The sequence below is a fragment of the Bombina bombina genome, chromosome 9 (genome assembly GCF_027579735.1).
Source record: "Bombina bombina isolate aBomBom1 chromosome 9, aBomBom1.pri, whole genome shotgun sequence".
In the NCBI taxonomy this organism is placed as follows: Eukaryota; Metazoa; Chordata; class Amphibia; order Anura; family Bombinatoridae; genus Bombina; species Bombina bombina.
In genome coordinates this window covers 6,835,861-6,857,087 of record NC_069507.1, presented here as the reverse complement: position 1 = coordinate 6,857,087, position 21,227 = coordinate 6,835,861, and the positions used below count along the sequence as shown (strand labels likewise).

The 21,227-nt window shown below is 43.0% G+C and overlaps 1 protein-coding gene across 1 annotated transcript in view; it reads left to right on the top strand.

Annotated features, from left to right (window-relative positions):
* Positions 1-21,227, top strand: part of SUPV3L1 (Suv3 like RNA helicase) — a 98,819-nt gene that overhangs the window by 46,318 nt on the left and 31,274 nt on the right. Inside the window, exons 9-10 of the mRNA XM_053691853.1 lie at positions 17,883-18,063; positions 18,201-18,294. Coding sequence (XP_053547828.1) covers positions 17,883-18,063; positions 18,201-18,294 — 275 coding nt within the window. The remainder of the gene's footprint in view (positions 1-17,882; positions 18,064-18,200; positions 18,295-21,227) is intronic.

Sequence of the window (21,227 nt, the reverse complement as noted above, 5' to 3'; positions counted from 1 at the left end):
CTTCTGTATCGGTATAATGTTCCGCTCTGCTTGTTTATTGCCCTATAGTACTGGGGCTATAACCCTTCTGTATCGGTATAATGTTCCGCTCTGCTTGTTTATTGCTCTATAGTACGGGGGCTATAACCCTTCTGTATCGGTATAATGTTCCGCTTTGCTGGTTTATTACCTTATAGTACGGGGGCTGTAACCCTTCTGTATCGGTATAATGTTCCGCTTTGCTGGTTTATTACTCTATAGTTCGGGGGCTGTAACCCTTCTGTATCGGTATAATGTTCCGCTTTGCTGGTTTATTACCTTATAGTACGGGGGCTATTACCCTTCTGTATCGAAAATTTCCTCTCTACTGAGCAAGAGATTGCGGCGTTTGCTGCTTGACCCGTTTCACACCACTCAGTGTTAATGATCTCTCTCTTTCTCTTTCTCTCTCTTTCTCTCTCTTCCTCTCCTCTCCTTTCTTTAACAGTGGGTATTTTATTGATCCTATAATGCTTGGCTAACTTGGCATATATATATATATATATATATCTATCTATCTTTTAAGAGATACAAGCTTTCCCTTTGCTGTAAACGACACTCTCCGATTCTGGTAGGGCATCTGCCTTTATTATGTGAACCGGAGAGGTCTGTATTATTCATCTTTGTTTTACTGGGAGTTCGCACCTCATATGTGGCGAAGCACAGATAAATATCAGCGCTTCCCGCTTCAGGCAGTTTGCTGAGAGCGCTTTAAGGGCATGTAGTACCTTCTTTACTACTCGGTGGCAGAGCATGGGTAAATATAAGCGCTTCCATCCACAGGCAGTTTTCGGTGAGCTCTTGAGGACAAGAAATTTTAGCTTGGAATATGAAGCTTCATTCTTAACTTAAAAGGATATTCCAGCCAAAATTGGAAACCACATGTATCCGTATAACGATATCTGGAAATTAGGAGAGAACGAGAGAGGTGCATTTATGAAGAGCACTCAGACAGTGCTATTAGGCACAGGCTGGATATTTTAACAGCAGCCCAGCTCACTGATCAACCTGGATACAGGAACAAGGTGGCATCAAATCTGAAGAGGAAGACAGACAGGGCGCCTGTGTGTACCAGTAATATATAACCAGATAGTACCAGTATATAAATCCCTAATCAGGGTGCTTAATCAGGGTACTCACATTTGTGAAGAGCACTCAGACACTGCTATCAGAAGCAGGCTGGATATTTGACAGCAACCCAGCTCACTGAACACATCAAATACAGGAACACTGGAACACAAGAACCCTGAGACACCGGGGTCTCAGTGATATAGAATGTTGGAAATACTGAATTGGTGCTGCAGTGGATGCAGTCTGGAACTCCCCTAGGGAGTATCAGGTAACTAGCAGGCAAGTAAGGCAAGGTCCCAATATAGAGTAAAATGGTTAAGAAATTTATTTTAAATCAAAATATAAATTAAAACAAAGGAACCAAAAGGTAGGGAATGCTAGCAACCCTCCTTGTAATTTCCAACCCGTTTCTCAGCGCCTCAAAACGCTGTTTCAACAGGCCCATATCATGGTTATAGTTTAATACAATACTATATATATTCTTCACTTCTATTCATAGCGCCCCCTACTAAGAGGCAGTCATTATTGACTTCTCTACCATCCAGCTATGTATCGGTATAATGTACTGGAAGCTCCTGCAGCTTGGTACTCCTACCTTAGTTCATGTGTTAGTGTGTACTACACAGGATGTGCTCTTCTACTGGAAGCTCCTGCAGCTTGGTACTCCTTCCTTAGCTCATGTGTTAGTGTGTACTACACAGTATGGGCTCTTCTACTGGAAGCTCCTGCAGCTTGGTACTCCTTCCTTACATCCTGTGTCAGTGTGTACTACACAGTATGGGCTCTTCTACTGGAAGCTCCTGCAGCTTGGTACTCCTTCCTTAGCTCATGTGTTAGTGTGTACTACACAGGATGTGCTCTTCTACTGGAAGCTCCTGCAGCTTGGTACTCCTACCTTAGCTCATGTGTTAGTGTGTACTACACAGTATGGGCTTTTCTACTGGAAGCTCCTGCAGCTTGGTACTCCTTCCTTACATTCTGTGTTAGTGTGTACTACACAGTATGGGCTCTTCTACTGGAAGCTCCTGCAGCTTGGTACTCCTTCCTTAGCTCCTGTGATAGTGTGTACTACACAGGATGGGCTCTTCTACTGGAAGCTCCTGCAGCTTGGTACTCCTTCCTTAGCTCATGTGTTAGTGTGTACTACACAGTATGGGCTCTTCTACTGGAAGCTCCTGCAGCTTGGTACTCCTTCCTTACATCCTGTGTCAGTGTGTACTACACAGTATGGGCTCTTCTACTGGAAGCTCCTGCAGCTTGGTACTCCTTCCTTAGCTCATGTGTTAGTGTGTACTACACAGGATGGGCTCTTCTACTGGAAGCTCCTGCAGCTTGGTACTCCTACCTTAGCTCATGTGTCAGTGTGTACTACACAGTATGGGCTCTTCTACTGGAAGCTCCTGCAGCTTGGTACTCCTTCCTTACATCCTGTGTCAGTGTGTACTACACAGTATGGGCTCTTCTACTGGAAGCTCCTGCAGCTTGGTACTCCTTCCTTAGCTCCTGTGTTAGTGTGTACTACACAGGATGGGCTCTTCTACTGGAAGCTCCTGCAGCTTGGTACTCCTTCCTTAGCTCATGTGTCAGTGTGTACTACACAGTATGGGCTCTTCTACTGGAAGCTCCTGCAGCTTGGTACTCCTTCCTTAGCTCATGTGTTAGTGTGTACTACACAGGATGGGCTCTTCTACTGGAAGCTCCTGCAGCTTGGTACTCCTTCCTTAGCTCATGTGTTAGTGTGTACTACACAGGATGGGCTCTTCTACTGGAAGCTCCTGCAGCTTGGTACTCCTACCTTAGCTCATGTGTTAGTGTGTACTACACAGGATGGGCTCTTCTACTGGAAGCTCCTGCAGCTTGGTACTCCTTCCTTACATCCTGTGTCAGTGTGTACTAGCTCCTGCAGGTTGGTACTCCTTCCTTAGCTCGTGTGTTAGTGTGTACTACACAGGATGGGCTCTTCTACTGGAAGCTCCTACAGCTTGGTACTCCTTCCTTAGCTCATGTGTTAGTGTGTACTACACAGTATGGGCTCTTCTACTGGAAGCTCATGCAGCTTGGTACTCCTTCCTTATATCCTGTGTTAGTGTGTACTACACAGTATGGGCTCTTCTACTGGAAGCTCCTGCAGCTTGGTACTCCTTCCTTATATCCTGTGTTAGTGTGTACTACACAGTATGGGCTCTTCTACTGGAAGCTCCTGCAGCTTGGTACTCCTTCCTTATATCCTGTGTTAGTGTGTACTACACAGTATGGGCTCTTCTACTGGAAGCTCCTGCAGCTTGGTACTCCTTCCTTAGCTCCTGTGTTAGTGTGTACTACACAGTATGGGCTCTTCTACTGGAAGCTCCTGCAGCTTGGTACTCCTTCCTTAGATCCTGTGTTAGTGTGTACTACACAGTATGGGCTCTTCTACTGGAAGCTCCTGCAGCTTGGTACTCCTTCCTTAGCTCCTGTGTTAGTGTGTACTACACAGTATGGGCTCTTCTACTGGAAGCTCCTGCAGCTTGGTACTCCTTCCTTAGCTCATGTGTTAGTGTGTACTAGCTCCTGCAGCTTGGTACTCCTTCCTTAGCTCCTTTTGTTAATGTGTACTACACAGTATGGGCTCTTCTACTGGAAGCTCCTGCAGCTTGGTACTCCTACCTTAGCTCATGTGTTAGTGTGTACTACACAGGATGGGCTCTTCTACTGGAAGCTCCTGCAGCTTGGTACTCCTTCCTTAGCTCCTGTGTTAGTGTGTACTACACAGGATGGGCTCTTCTACTGGAAGCTCCTGCAGCTTGGTACTCCTTCCTTAGCTCATGTGTTAGTGTGTACTACACAGGATGGGCTCTTCTACTGGAAGCTCCTGCAGCTTGGTACTCCTTCCTTAGCTCATGTGTTAGTGTGTACTACACAGGATGGGCTCTTCTACTGGAAGCTCCTGCAGCTTGGTACTCCTTCCTTAGCTCATGTGTTAGTGTGTACTAGCTCCTGCAGGTTGGTACTCCTTCCTTATATCGTGTGTTAGTGTATACTACACAGTATGGGCTCTTCTACTGGAAGCTCCTGCAGCTTGGTACTCCTTCCTTAGCTCATGTGTTAGTGTGTACTACACAGTATGGGCTCTTCTACTGGAAGCTCCTGCAGCTTGGTACTCCTTCCTTAGCTCCTGTGTTAGTGTGTACTACTCAGTATGGGCTCTTCTACAGGAAGCTCCTGCAGCTTGGTACTCCTTCCTTAGCTCCTGTGTTAGTGTGTACTACACAGGATGTGCTCTTCTACTGGAAGCTCCTGCAGCTTGGTACTCCTTCCTTAGCTCCTGTGTTAGTGTATACAACACAGTATGGGCTCTTCTACTGGAAGCTCCTGCAGCTTGGTACTCCTTCCTTACATCCTGTGTCAGTGTGTACTACACAGTATGGGCTCTTCTACTGGAAGCTCCTGCAGCTTGGTACTCCTTCCTTAGCTCATGTGTTAGTGTGTACTACACAGGATGGGCTCTTCTACTGGAAGCTCCTGCAGCTTGGTACTCCTTCCTTAGCTCATGTGTTAGTGTGTACTACACAGGATGGGCTCTTCTACTGGAAGCTCCTGCAGCTTGGTACTCCTTCCTTAGCTCATGTGTTAGTGTGTACTACACAGGATGTGCTCTTCTACTGGAAGCTCCTGCAGCTTGGTACTCCTACCTTAGCTCCTGTGTTAGTGTGTACTACACAGTATGGGCTCTTCTACTGGAAGCTCCTGCAGCTTGGTACTCCTTCCTTAGCTCCTGTGTTACTGTGTACTACACAGTATGGGCTCTTCTACTGGACGCTCCTGCAGCTTGGTACTCCTTCCTTAGCTCATGTGTTAGTGTGTTCTACACAGGATGGGCTCTTCTACTGGAAGCTCCTGCAGCTTGGTACTCCTTCCTTAGCTCATGTGTTAGTGTGTACTAGCTCCTGAAGGTTGGTACTCCTTCCTTATATCCTGTGTTAGTGTATACTACACAGTATGGGCTCTTCTACTGGAAGCTCCTGCAGCTTGGTACTCCTTCCTTATATCCTGTGTTAGTGTGTACTACACAGTATGGGCTCTTCTACTGGAAGCTCCTGCAGCTTGGTACTCCTTCCTTAGCTCCTGTGTTAGTGTGTACTACACAGGATGGGCTCTTCTACTGGAAGCTCCTGCAGCTTGGTACTCCTTCCTTAGCTCATGTGTTAGTGTGTACTACACAGGATGGGCTCTTCTACTGGAAGCTCCTGCAGCTTGGTACTCCTTCCTTAGCTCATGTGTTAGTGTGTACTAGCTCCTGCAGGTTGGTACTCCTTCCTTATATCCTGTGTTAGTGTATACTACACAGTATGGGCTCTTCTACTGGAAGCTCCTGCAGCTTGGTACTCCTTCCTTATATCCTGTGTTAGTGTGTACTACACAGTATGGGCTCTTCTACTGGAAGCTCCTGCAGCTTGGTACTCCTTCCTTAGCTCCTGTGTTAGTGTGTACTACACAGTATGGGCTCTTCTACTGGAAGCTCCTGCAGCTTGGTACTCCTTCCTTAGCTCATGTGTTAGTGTGTACTAGCTCCTGCAGCTTGGTACTCCTTTCTTAGCTCCTGTGTTAGTGTGTACTACACAGGATGGGCTCTTCTACTGGAAGCTCCTGCAGCTTGGTACTCCTTCCTTAGCTCATGTGTTAGTGTGTACTACACAGGATGGGCTCTTCTACTGGAAGCTCCTGCAGCTTGGTACTCCTTCCTTAGCTCATGTGTTAGTGTTTACTACACAGTATGGGCTCTTCTACTGGAAGCTCCTGCAGCTTGGTACTCCTTCCTTAGCTCCTGTGTTAGTGTGTACTACTCAGTATGGGCTCTTCTACAGGAAGCTCCTGCAGCTTGGTACTCCTTCCTTAGCTCCTGTGTTAGTGTGTACTACACAGTATGTGCTCTTCTACTGGAAGCTCCTCCAGCTTGGTACTCCTTCCTTAGCTCCTTTTGTTAGTGTGTACTACACAGGATGGGCTCTTCTACTGGAAGCTCCTGCAGCTTGGTACTCCTTCCTTAGCTCCTGTGTTAGTGTGTACTACACAGTATGGGCTCTTCTACTGGAATCTCCTGCAGCTTGGTATAAGATTATATGTTGGTGTGTACTACACTGTATGGGCTCTTCTACTGGAAGCTCCTGCAGCTTGGTACTCCTTCCTTAGCTCATGTGTTAGTGTGTACTACACAGTATGGGCTCTTCTACTGGAAGCTCCTGCAGCTTGGTACTCCTTCCTTAGATCCTGTGTTAGTGTGTACTACACAGTATGGGCTCTTCTACTGGAAGCTCCTGCAGCTTGGTACTCCTTCCTTAGATTATATGTTAGTGTGTACTACACAGTAAGGGGTCTTCTACTGGAAGCTCCTGCAGCTTGGTACACCTTACTTAGCTCATGTGTTAGTGTGTACTACACAGGATGGGCTCTTCTACTGGAAGCTCCTGCAGCTTGGTACACCTTACTTAGCTCATGTTTTAGTGTGTACTACACAGTATGGGCTCTTCTACTGGAAGCTCCTGCAGCTTGGTACTCCTTCCTTAGCTCCGGTGTTAGTGTGTACTACACAGTATGGGCTCTTCTACTGGAAGCTCCTGCAGCTTGGTACTCCTTCCTTAGCTCCGGTGTTAGTGTGTACTACACAGTATGGGCTCTTCTACTGGAAGCTCCTGCAGCTTGGTACTGCTTCCTTAGCTCCGGTGTTAGTGTGTACTACACAAGATGGACTCTTCTACTGGAAGCTCCTGCAGCTTGGTACTCCTTCCTTAGCTCCGGTGTTAGTGTGTACTACACAGTATGGGCTCTTCTACTGGAAGCTCCTGCAGCTTGGTACTGCTTCCTTAGCTCCGGTGTTAGTGTGTACTACACAAGATGGACTCTTCTACTGGAAGCTCCTACAGCTTGGTACTCCTTCCTTAGCTCCTGTGTTAGTGTGTACTACATAGTATGGGCTCTTCTACTGGAAGCTCCTACAGCTTGGTACTCCTTCCTTAGCTCCTGTGTTAGTGTGTACTACACAGTATGGGCTCTTCTACTGGAAGCATATAGAAGGTCTCCTTTAGCTTGGTAAGCACTGTAGAGTGAGTGCTGACAGGTAAGTAGGTACTTGCACTTAGAAAGGCTATTTGCATGAACATGTGCACATGACTCACTTAGCCTGGGGACATAGTTACTGTACATCAGATGACACTACATACTGTCACTAATGTTAAAATTAACCTTTCATGATTCAGATAGAGCTGCAATTTTTAAACAACTTTCCAATTTACTTCCATTAACAAAATGTGCACAGTCTTTTTTTATATATATTTACACCTTTTGAGTCACAGCTCCTGTGAGCATGTGCACAAATTCAGACTATACGTGTATGCATTTGTGATTGGCTGATGGCTGTCACATGATACAGGAGGAGTGGAAATTGACATTTTTCCAATTTGTGAGAGAAAAAAATCTACTACTCATGGGAAGTTCAGACTAAGTTCTATTACATTGTCTTATCATGCACTTCTACTGTATTTACTGGTCATTTAAACAACGTTCCAGTTTTCCTCCATTATCAATTTGTTCAGTCTTTTTATATGCACACTGCTTTAAATGAGCCGTGTATAGGTATATTAGTCTGTAATTGGCTGATGGCCGTCACATGATACAGTTTTATGCACACTTACTTAGGCATGAGCTCCTACTGAGCATGTGTGAGATTCACAGAATTTTGTGATTGGCTTATGGATGTCATATGATTGCAGTAGGAAGAAAAATAAAATGTAAAAATGTGTCTGAAAATAATCCACTACTCCATTTGAATGTATTGTGCTATTCTTCTGTGTAATGGTCCTTTCATCTATTACAGGAAGTGTTTACTTGCTTTGCAGAAAAGCAATCAGTGAAACGTTCATACAAAATACACTCAGCCCATCACGGTCTTCTTCACTTGTGCATTTCTAAAGGCATTACTGCAAACCCCAGTTATAACTAATTCCCAGCGCAAGCAGCACCAAATATAAAACAATCACTTCTCTATTAGAGACAGGCCCCAGTAAAACCACAACGTTTCTGACCTCTCCCTGTCCTTAAGGGTCTAAATGGAGATAATCTATATTTATTTGTGTAATTGTGTTAGATGATTTTATTAATATGTAGGAAATGTGAGCCATATAATGAGAGTGGGAGGCGATCAAAATCCCTAAACTCAAAAACCACAATAACATAAAGACAGAATCTTGAAATCCAGAAAGATCATAATCCCTAATGTCTAAAATCCAGAAAATCAAAATGCAGAAGAAACAATCCCTAAACTTAAAAAAATAGGTATAAACTGATACTGAGCCCAAAACACAACTGCACAGACTTTCCACATAACTCACATAATCGCTTTTTCAGAACTTTTCATACACATAACATAGACTCTGCCTTCCAGACCCCATCACACTAAATTTTGCATGCACACTGACGTAATTGTGATGCCGGTGACCATCTTTGTTGTTGACTGCAGATCCCCCTATAGAGTCACTGCATCAAACATAGATACCATGCGCTGTAATGTCCCCATTTTCACTATATTTTTGCCTCCGTCTGGGGGTTCAAGGGGGCCCCCCTTGTAAACCTCATTCTCCAATGTTCACTTGGTGTGGATGCCAGAGGATTGGCGGAGCACCCCCTTGAATCCCCCCCCCCCCCCCCGACAGAGGCAAAAAGATAGCGAAAATGGGGACTGCAGGATTTCGTTTCGGGATTTTACGGTTTGGTATTATGTTGTCAGCTTTTTTTTTGTTACATTTTTATTGAAAAAAGTTTAGCACAACAAACAAACATAATAGAAAATCAATGTTATCTCAACATGTTTGTTGAAATGACTCAAACATAGTACTCTGAAAGCAAAATTAGGACACATGTACATATATATAAACAACAAAATAAAAAATATAACACCATGTTTCTTTCTAATGACACAATGAGTCCACGGATCATCTAATTACTATTGGGAATATCACTCCTGCCCAGCAGGAGGCGGCAAAGAGCACCCAGCAAAGCTGTTAAATATCACCTCCCTTCCCTCCAACCCCAGTCATTCTCTTTGCCTACGTTAGAGTAAGGAAGTGGTAAAGTTAGGTGTCTGAAAATATTCTTCTATCAAGATTTTATTTTATTTGCTGTACTAGTATGTGCTGTTTTTACTCCAGGGTGTAGCTGTAGTCCATTTCAGTCTCTTCAGTAGATCATTGGTGGCTTTTAAGCAAAGGGAACTTGTGGGACATAATTCTCACTGCGCCTCCCTCATATTTAAATAAAAGTTGCTGCCCTTATTATTATTTATCCACAGGTCCATGTGAGGGAAAGGACCTCTCCAAACCTAGTGAGCTGCCTTGCTGCCAGGTAGATTTTAAGGTAAGTGCTAATTTATTTTCTTAAGCAGTAATAAGGAAAAAATTATTGCACTTTATTATTTCCCTGCAGGGGGATGTATTTTACATTTCTCCTAGTGTCCAGGGGAGTATGTAATGCAGTGTTTGCAGGCACTGGGGACTGGAGGAGAACTTGGCTCAATGTTTGTGCTATTTCTGTTATAACGAAGATTCACTTTAAATGTTTGACAAACGTTATTTGACACGCCCACGATGGGCGGGGCTTGTGTGGCGGTAATTTTAGCTGTTGCGCACTTATTGTTCTCTCACTTCCTGTATAGGAGAGATTCATTGTTCATAACGGACAAACGATAGTTTGTGTTATCATTTGTAGCAGCTCTGATTGTTTACTCACACGAAGGCCGTTTTTACATACACATTTCCTGTATAAACATAGGCACCTCAGCAGAGCTAAAGCTGAGGTGTAGAGGCTGTTTATAAATCAATTTCGTTTTTGCATTGCTTCAAAAATAAAGCAGTTTCATTTTACAATTTAAAGAAACGGTAACGGTTTTGTCTAAATAAAATTTTATTAAAGTTTGAATAATTTTAAAGATGGATCATAACTCTGTTATAGATTAGTTGTCCTTAATGTTTGAATGCTAACATTGAACCACCAATTGCTTTCTGTTCCTCATGTGTTGAGAGAACATTACATTTTAAGGATAGACTTTTAGAGCCTATATTGTCTAAGACGGATGCTGTCCAGGAGTCTTCTGACAATGTTCAAAATATGCCGCATATTTCTCCTCAGGTGTCCCAAATGTTATTACCCATAAATACAGTGCCCTGCGCTTCCTCTCAAGCTCCGGCTGGGGTCTCTTTGCAAGACATTGCTTCCCTCATGTCTTCTGCAGTTTTCTTATGCGTTGTCTGCCTTTACCATGCTACAGGGAAAGCGCAAGAGGAAGTCTAAACGATCAGTGCATAAGGTGTCTGACTCATTCTTGGCTATTCTGAATATTCCCTCTCATAGATCTGATGAGGAGGATTTTTCGGTAGCATCTGAGGGTGAGATCTCAGATTCTGACAGTGTAATTCCTTCCTCTGATGCTGAAGTTGTATCCTTCAGGTTTAAGCTAGAGCAGCTCCGTTTACTACTCAAGGAAGTTTTGGCCACTCTGGATTTTTCTGACACTATTGTCTTTGTCATCCCTAAAAAGTCTAGTAAACTTAACAAGTATTATGATGTACCTTCCATGCTGAAATGTTTTCCCGTACCAGATCGGGCTACAGAATTTATTGTTAAGGAATGAGAGAAGCCGGGTATTACCTTTCCTCCTCCTCCTATTTTTAAGAAGACGTTTCCCATTAATGACTATTAAGGAGTCTTGGCAAATGGTTCCCAAGGGGAAGTGGCAATTTTCTCTTTAGCTAAGAGAACTACAATTCCCATAGAGGATAGCTGTTCTTTTAAGGATCCTATGGATAAGAATTGGGATTGCCATTCTGGCTCGCAGAGCCTTGTGGTTGAAATCTTGGTCAGCAGATGTGTCGTCTAAGCTTTTGGCTATTCCTTACAAGGGTAAGACCTTGTTTGGCCCAGCTTTGGCTGAGATTATTTCTGATATTATAGGAGGAAAAGCACGTTTCCTCCCTCAGGATAAGAGAAATAAGCAGAAGGGAAGTCAGAGTAATTTTCTTTCTTTTCAAAACTTCAAGGGTAAACCTTCCTCTCCCTCTACAAAACAGGAACAGTCCAAGCCTTCCTGGAGACCCATCCAATCTTGGAATAAGGGGAAGCAATCCAAGAAGCCAGCTAATGATCTAAAGTCAGCATGAAGGGTCTGCCCCCGATCCGGGACCAGATCTTGTGGGGGGCAGACTTTCCTTTTTCGCTCAGGCTTGGGTTCGAGATGTTCAGGATCCTTGGGCGATAGACATTGTGTCCCAGGGATATAAACTGGAATTCAAGACCTTTCCCCCCCAGGGGCAGATTTCTTCTCTCAAAATTATCTGTCGACCAGATAAAGAGGCGTTCTTACGTTGTGTTCGGGATCTATCCAAAATGGGGGTGATAGTTCCAGTTCAGGAGCAGGGTCTGGGATTTTACTCCAATCTGTGGTTCCCAAGAAAGAGGGAACCTTCAGACCAAACTTGAATCTCAAGAGTCTAAACAAGTACCATCCTTCAAAATGGAAACTATTCGTTCCATTCTTCCTTTAGTTCCAGAGGGTTAATTTATGACAGTAGATTTAAAGGATGCGTACCTACATGTTCCCATCCACAGGGTTTATCATAAGTCTCAGTTGGCAGTGCTCCAGTTACAGGGTATTGCAGTGGCACCTTATCTGGACGACATTCTGGTTCAGACCCAGTCTTTCATCTAGCGAACTCCCACAAGGAGATGCTCTTATCATTCCTGCGCTCTCATGGTTGGAAGATGAGTCTGGAAAAGAGTTCCTTAATTCCATCTACAAGAGTAGTCTTCTGAGGAACCATAATAGATTCCATATTGATGAAGATATTTCTGACAGAGGTCAGAGAATTGAAAATCCTCTCTTCAGCCATTAGTGGCTCTATGTATGGAGGTAATCGGTCTGATGGTAGCCGCAATGGACATCATCCCGTTTGCTCGTTTCCACCTCAGGCCTCTGCAGTTATGCATGCTCATGCAGTGGAACGGGGATTATTCGGATCTTCTCCGCGAATTCATCTGGGTCAGATGACAAGAGTTTATCTTCCTTGGTGGTTGTCTCAGGATCATCTCTCCCAGGGAGTCTGTTTTTAGCAGACCCTCCTGGGTGATTGTGACAACGGACGCCAGCCTACTAGGTTGGGGAGCAGTCTGAGGCCTTCTAAGGGCTCAGGGGACATGGACTCGGGAGGAGTCTGTTCTTCCCATAAACATTCTATAGCTGAGAGCATTCTTCAATGCTCTTCTGGCCTGGCCTTGGTTAGCTTCAGCCCGGTTTATCAGATTTCGGAAAAACATATCCTCAGTGGCTTACATCAATCATCAGGGAGGATCTCGGAGCTCCTTGGCCATGTCAGAGGTGTCCAAGATTGTTCAGTGGGCAGAGACCCACAACTGCTATCTATCTGCGATCCACATTCCAGGAGTGGACAATTGAGAAGCAGATTTCCTGAGCAGACAGACCTTTCACCGGGGGGAATGGGAACTTCATCTGGAAGTGTTTTCCAACTTGATTCCCAAATTGGGACAGCCGGATCTAGATCTCATGGCATCTCATCAGAATGCCAAGCTTCCGAGGTACGGGTCAAAGTCCAGGGATCCTCAGGCGGTACTGATAGATGCTTTGGCGGTTCCTTGGAATTTCAGTCAAGCATACCTTTTTTTTTTTCCTCCATTTGCTCTCCTTCCTCGGGTCATTGCTTGAATCAAACAAGAGAGGGCGTCAGTGATTCTCATTGCTCCAGTGTGGCCTTGCAGGATCTGGTATGCAGACCAGGTGGAGATGTCATCTTGTCCACCTTGGAGACTTCCATTAAGAAAAGACCTTCTACTTCAGGGGCCCTTCCTTCGTCCAAATTTAGTTTCTCTGAAACTGACTGTTTGGAGATTGAATGCTTGATTTTATCTAAGTGTGGATTTTCAGAATCGGTCATTGAGACCATGATTCAGGCTCGTAAGCCTGTGACTAGAAAGATTTACCATAAGATAGGGCGTAAATATCTGCATTGGTGTGAATCCAGAGGCTACTCTTGGAGTAGAGTTTGGATTCCTAGAATTTTCTTTTCTCCAAGAGGGCTTGGAGAAGGGTTTATCGGCAAGCTCCCTAAAGGGTCAAATATCTGCTTTGTCTATTTTGTTACATAAACGTCTGGCGGATGTACCAGACAGGCCTGATTCTGACCAAGGCCTGACAGAACGATTGCACGTGTTTAAACTGGTTACTCCTCCTTGGAGTCTTTATCTAGTTCTTAAAGTTCTTCAACAGGCTCCGTTTGAGCCTATGCATTCCTTGGATATTAAATTATCTTGAAAGGTTTTGTTCTGGTTGATATTACATCTGCTCATACTGTTTCTGAGCTCTCTGCATTACAGTACGAGTCTCCTTACCTTATTTTTCCTTCGGATAAGGTAGTTTTGCGTACTAAGTTAGGGTTTCTCCCTAAAGTGATTTCTGACCGGAACATTAATCTGGAGATTGTTGTTCCTTCCTTGTGTCCTAACCCTTCTTCACAGAAGGAACGTCTGCTGCACAATCTGGACGGGGTGCCTGCATTGAAATTCTATTTACAGACGACAAAGGATTTTAGTCAGTCTTCTGCTCTATTTGTGGTTTTCTATGGAAAATGTAAGGGGCAGAAAGCTACGACTACTTCTTTTTCTTTGTGACTAAAGAGTATCATTTGCTTGGCCTATGAAACTGCTGGACAGCAGCCTCCTGAGAGAGTTACGGCTTATTCTACGAGGGCTGTTTCCTCTTCCTGGGCGTTCAAAAATGAAGCTTCTGTGGAGCAGATTTGCAAGGCTGCAACTTGGTCCTCTCTTCACACTTTTTCTAAATTCTATAAATTTGATACTTTTGCTTCGGCTGAGGTTTCTTTTGGGAGAAAGGTTCTTCAAGCAGTGGTGCCTTCGGTTTAGGTTCCCTGTCTTGTCCCTCCTTTATCATCTGTGTCCTCTAGCTTGGGTATTGATTCCCAATAGTAATTAGATGTGGACTCATCGTGTCATTAGAAAGAAAACAAATTTTATGCTTACCTGATAAATTTATTTATTTCTTAACACGATGAGTCCATGGCCCGCCCTGTTTTTTAGACAGGCTTTTGTTATGCAATAAACCTCAGACACCTCTTCACCTTGTTGCTTCCTTTCTCTCCTTTACTTCGGTCCAATGACTGGGGTTGGAGGGAAGGGAGGTGATATTTAACAGTTTTGCTGGGTGCTCTTTGCCGCCTCCTGCTGGGCAGGAATGATATTCCCAATAGTAATTAGATGATCCATGGACTCATCGTGTCAAGAAATAAATAAATTTGTCAGGTAAGCATAAATTTTGTTTTTCCTTTTTTCTTGTATCTAACATCCAATATAGGTAGAGCAAGAGTTTCAACAGTATAAAATCAAATAGATAAACATCTATGCAGGGAATCTATAGGATATATTTTCCTAAGCTTATCCAAATAAGCACAATATGGGGGCGGAACTGGAGTCAGGGAAAATAATTTGAATCTTCATAAGGGTAGGAGTAAGAAAATAATCAAAAATATTAGATTTAGGGTATCTGGGGTTTAGGAGTGACCTATAGTCTAAGGACTTTCGTCAGTCCTCTGCCTTGTTTGTTTCTCTGGGGAAACGCAAGAGTCAGAAAGCTTCGACTTCTCCTTCCTTTTGGCTGAAGAATATTATTCGTTTGGTCTATGAGACAGCTGGACAGCGATCTCTTGAGAGATTCAAGGCTCATTCCATGAGGGCTGTTTTTTTTTCCTGGACCTTCAAAGATGAAGCTTCTGTGGAACAGATTTGCAAGGCTGCAACTTGGTCATCTTTGCATACTTTTTCAAAATTTTTATAAAAGTTATACTTTTGCCTCGACTGAGGTTTTTTTTGGGACAAAGGTTCTTAAAGCAGTGGTGCCTTCTGTTTAGGTTCCCTGTCTTGTCCCTCCCTTATCATCTGTATCCTCTAGCTTGGTTATTGATTACCAGCAGTAATTGATAATGATCCGTGGACTCAGTGTCTTTAGAAAAAAACCAAAATTTATGCTTACCTTATTTATTTATTTCTTGACACTGTGAGTCCACGGCCCACCCTGTTTTTCAGACAGGTTTTTTGTTGTGTAAACCTCAGGAACCTCTGCACCTTGTGTTGCTTCCTTTCTCTCCTTTTCCTTCAGTCGAATGACTGGGGGATTGTGGGAAAGGAAGTGATACTTAAAGGGCCATTATGCACTCAAAAAAATATTGGCTAATTAAATAAAGCATTAAAAGAAAATAAAGTTTTAAATTAACATGTATTATCAATTTTACTGCTTAAGGTCCTAAAAATTATGTTAAAGTTTAAAGTCCTCCGACTTCATGAGAATACGTTTGTAGTACCCAGTAGCTGCAGAACAAGGCTTTTTTCCACAGTCCCTAACTTGTGTTTAGAAAGCCCTCCTGCTGGAGCGGTCTCTGTAATGTGCTTTGTGTGCAGTAATATGTTGAAAGGCAGAAACTATGTAGATATACACAGAAGCTGAAGAATTCCACTTCCCTTTCCCCTTCCGGTTACCACAGATCTCCTCTAGTCTCTGCACACCCTTATAAATGCCGTGGTAACCGAGAGGGGGGAGGGAAGTGGAATTCCTGCAGCGTTAGAACGGACAGAAGGGAAAATATGCTGCTGAGTTTAGTAGCTTCTGTGTATATCTGCATCTGCTGATTTCACACAGTCCGTTCTAACGCTGCAGGAAATCCACTTCCCTCCCCGTTACCACAGCATTTAATTAGAGTGTGCAGAGACTGGAGATCTGTGGTAACCGGAGAGGGAAAGGGAATTCTTCAGCTTCTGTGTATATCTACATCGTTTCTGCCTTTCAACATATTACTGCACATAAAGCACATTACAGAGACCGCTCCAGCAGGAGGGCTTTCTAAACACAAGTTAGGGAGTGTGGAAAAAAGCCTTGTTCTGCAGCTACTGGGTACTACGAACGTATTCTCATGAAGTCAGAGGACTTTAAACTTTAACATCATTTTTAGGACCTTAAGCAGTAAAATTGATAATACATGTTAATTTAAAACTTTATTTTCTTTTAATGCTTTATTTAATTAGCCCATATTTTTTTGAGTGCATAATGGCCCTTTAACAGCTTTGCTGTGGTGCTCTTTGCCTCCTCCTGCTGGCCAGAAGTGATATTCCCAACAGTAATTGATGATGATCTGTGGACTCACCGTGTCAAGAAAGAAATACATTTATCGGGTAAGCATGAATTTCATTTTTTGCATCAGGATAAAGCAGCTTTAAGAACAAACTACACTTCCTATGTTTGTTTCTTCTGAAAACCTCAAGCAGGAAATTATAGTCTAATCTGTGTCCGGCACCAAAAACAAAGCTAAAGAGAGAGGGCCTTGTAATTGTATCTTTAAGCCACTACAGAAGTCAGTTATTTCACTGTGGCCCCTGCAAGGGACAGAAAGCTACTGCACTCACCTTGGCTTAAAGCTTTGATTCTAGTAGCCGGGAAGTCTCCGCCTGAAGGAATTACTGCTCATTCTATCAGAGTTGTTGCCGCCTCTTGGGCTTAGAAATGAAGCTTCAGATTTGCAAGGCAGCTACTTGGTCCTCTTTACAAACCTTTACCACGAGGCTGCCCTGTTTAAGACCTCTGTTACAAAGACCAAGGGGTAGTATCTGTAAAACCTATATAGAAAACACACAAACAAAAAGGTATATCTCCTTAAATACCTATAGACTGAGGGGGTTATTTAACTTAACTCTATTTATAGAAGAAAAGAGTTCTGTGGCACCACCCAGCGGCTAAATCTATATCGGATTAACTGAGATTGCAAATAAATTGTATTTCCGAAGATTATATTAATCCATAGCTTTAATAGGCTAATTTATATACGGACTTAAAAGAATCTCTCTTAAGAATCCTGAAAAATATGGGGTTGATCTGAAAAAAGACTGGGATATGAGTGCCCAAAAACACGCTGTAAGGTAAAACTGATCTTGTATATCAGGTGCTATGAATTAGTCAAAGAGGCAGGACATGTTTATAATTTGACAACCTATCTAAAGTGTAGTATCAGAAAATACTCAGTACTAATTCAATCTAAAAGAATCCTTTATTTCGTATAAAAATGTGGTTTATACACAGAACAATAAAACATTACAATATGCACAATATAAAAACAATTTGGCACCATGTTGCAGTTAGCCACAATAGCGGTGGTTAGCTTTACACCCTGGGTATGCACATACACACAAGCCCACATGTGATGGCTCGTGGACTCTCTAGATCTTATGGAAAGGGAAAACTAAATTTATATTTTAACCTGATAAATTCATTTCTGTCATGATGGTGAGAATCCAGGAGACCTGTTCCATAACAGTTGGTGGCACTTTTTACCCTGCTTTTATTTTTTTATGCCATATGTATGACCAACGAGCCATGGGAAATGGGTGGGATTAAAGCTCTGTTGTGTGGTTAGACTTTATTCTCACATGTGATGGTTTGTGGACTCTCACCAGCATGAAAGAAATGAATTTATCATGTAAGTATGTATTTTATGTTGCACTATTATTCCTCCATTGTAATAACCCTGTGTCACCTCACCACACACACATTTTGTGTTAAACATAGATTTTCAGTCTACCATAGTTATATGCCGTGCGCACTGGATTGCCAATTCTAGACCATTAGTTATGTGCAGTGATGTCACCTAGGAGATTACATTGATACAGAGCACTGAACTGTTCTTTAAATCTATTCCCAGGTGCGGCGCTACGAGAGGCTCACACCCATTCAGATTCTGGATTCTGCTCTGGAGTCTTTGGATAATCTTCGTCCTGGGGACTGTATAGTCTGTTTTAATAAGAGCGACATTTATTCTGTGAGTCGGCAGGTTGAGGCACGTGGGTTACAATGTGCTGTGATCTATGGCAGTTTGCCCCCAGGTAAGTTCTTACCGTCTCTAGCTATGGCGTGCATGTGAGCTCGCTGAAAGTGAATATTACTGCACTTCAGTCTGTAAGTCCTTCAGAACTTGGCTTTATCAGACAGAAGTCACATGTTGTGTTTTTTATTTTTTAAGGGACAAAACTTGCGCAGGCAAAAAAGTTCAACAACCCAGAAGATCCTTGTAAAATCCTGGTTGCAACTGATGCCATTGGGATGGGGCTGAACCTGTGAGTAGTGACGTCACGTTAACAGTCTTGTGTGCGCTATATGCTTAATACTGTAATACTTGTGTGCGCGCTATAGGCTTAATACTGTAATACTTGTGTGCGCGCTATAGGCTTAATACTGTAATACTTGTGTGCGCGCTATAGGCTTAATACTGTAATACTTGTGTGCGCGCTATAGGCTTAATACTGTAATACTTGTGTGCGCGCTATAGGCTTAATACTGTAATACTTGTGTGCGCGCTATAGGCTTAATACTGTAATACTTGTGTGCGCGCTATAGGCTTAATACTGTAATACTTGTGTGCGCGCTATAGGCTTAATACTGTAATACTTGTGTGCGCGCTATAGGCTTAATACTGTAATACTTGTGTGCGCGCTGTAGGCTTAATACTGTAATACTTGTGTGCGCGCTGTAGGCTTAATACTGTAATACTTGTGTGCGCGCTATAGGCTTAATACTGTAATACTTGTGTGCGCGCTGTAGGCTTAATACTGTAATACTTGTGTGCGCGCTGTAGGCTTAATACTGTAATACTTGTGTGCGCGCTGTAGGCTTAATACTGTAATACTTGTGTGCGCGCTGTAGGCTTAATACTGTAATACTTGTGTGCGCGCTGTAGGCTTAATACTGTAATACTTGTGTGCGCGCTATAGGCTTAATACTGTAATACTTGTGTGCACGCTATAGGCTTAATACTGTAATACTTGTGTGCGCACTGTAGGCTTACTCACCAGCGCCGGTGTACAGATGTCAGACCCTACACACAGTGATGTGCTTGTGTGCCATGCGCTCTCACTAGCGCCGGTGTACAGACGTCAGACCCTACACATAGTGATGTACTTGTGTGCCATGTGATCTCTCGCCGGTGTACAGATGTCAGACCCTACACAAAGTGATGTGCTTGTGTGCCATGTGATCTCTCGCCGGTGTACAGACGTCAGACCCTACAGACGTCTGACGTCTGTACACCGGCGCTAGTGAGAGCGCATGGCGCACAAGCACATCACTGTGTGTAGGGTCTGACGTCTGTACACCGGCGCTAGTGAGACCCTACACACAGTGATGTGCTTGTGTGCCATGTGCTCTCTCACTAGCGCAGGTGTACAGACGTCAGACCCTACACACAGTGATGTGCTTGTGTGCCATGTGCTCTCTCGCCGGTGTACAGACGTCAGACCCTACACACAGTGATGTGCTTCTGTGCCATGTGCTCTCTTACTAGCGCCGGTGTACAGGCGTCAGACCCTACACACAGTGATGTGCTTGTGTGCCACGTGCTCTCACTAGCGCCGGTGTACAGACGTCAGGCCCTACACACGGTGATGTGCTTGTGTGCCACGTGCTCTCACTAGCGCCGGTGTACAGATGTCAGACCCTACACACAGTAATGTGCTTGTGTGCCATGTGCTCTCTCGCTATACTAGGTAATATCTGTAGCACTACATGACAGGTAATAGTGCTGTTATCTAGTGCTCTTGCTAATGTATAATATTATGTGTTATAGAGATACCTAGGTAGTATCTGTAGCACTACATGACAGGTAATAGTGCTGTTATCTAGTGCTCTTGCTAATGTATAATATTGTGTTATAGAGATACCTAGGTAGTATCTGTAGCCCTACATGACAGGTAATAGTGCTGTTATCTAGTGCTCTTGCTAATGTATAATATTATGTGTTATAGAGATACCTAGGTAGTATCTGTAGCACTACATGACAGGTAATAGTGCTGTTATCTAGTGCTCTTGCTAATGTATAATATAGTGTGTTATAGAGATACCTAGGTAGTATCTGTAGCACTACATGACAGGTAATAGTGCTGTTATCTAGTGCTCTTGCTAATGTATAATATAGTGTGTTATAGAGATACCTAGGTAGTATCTGTAGCACTACATGACAGGTAATAGTGCTGTTATCTAGTGCTCTTGCTAATGTATAATATTGTGTGTTATAGAGATACCTAGGTAGTATCTGTAGCACTACATGACAGGTAATAGTGCTGTTATCTAGTGCTAATGTATAATATTGTGTGTTATAGAGATACCTAGGTAGTATCTGTAGCACTACATGACAGGTAATAGTGCTGTTATCTAGTGCTCTTGCTAATGTATAATATTGTGTTATAGAGATACCTAGGTAGCATCTGTAGCACTACATGTCAGGTAATAGTGCTGTTATCTAGTGCTCTTGCTAATGTATAATATTGTGTGTTATAGAGATACCTAGGTAGTATCTGTAGCACTACATGACAGGTAATAGTGCTGTTATCTAGTGCTCTTGCTAATGTATAATATTGTATGTTATAGAGATACCTAGGTACCATCTGTAGCACTACATGACAGGTAATAGTGCTGTTATCTAGTGCTCTTGCTAATGTATAATATTGTGTTATAGAGATACCTAGGTAGTATCTGTAGCACTACATGACAGGTAATAATGCTGTTATCTAGTGCTCTTGCTAGTGTATAATAATGTGTTATAGAGATACCTAGGTACCATCTGTAGCACTACATGACAGGTAATAGTGCTGTTATCTAGTGCTCTTACTAATGTATAATATTGTGTGTTATAGCGATACCTAGGTAGCATCTGTAGCACTACATGACAGGTAATAGTGCTGTTATCTAGTGCTCTTGCTAATGTATAATATTGTGTTATAAAGATATCTAGGTAGTATCTGTAGCACTACATGACAGGTAATAATGCTGTTATCTAGTGCTCTTGCTAATGTATAATATTGTGTGTTATAGAGATACCTAGGTAGTATCTGTAGCACTACATGACAGGTGATAGTGCTGTTATCTAGTACTCTTGCTAATGTATAATATTGTGTGTTATAGAGATACCTAGGTAGTATCTGTAGCACTACATGACAGGTAATAGTGCTGTTATCTAGTGCTTTTGCTAATGTATAATATTGTGTGTTATAGAGAT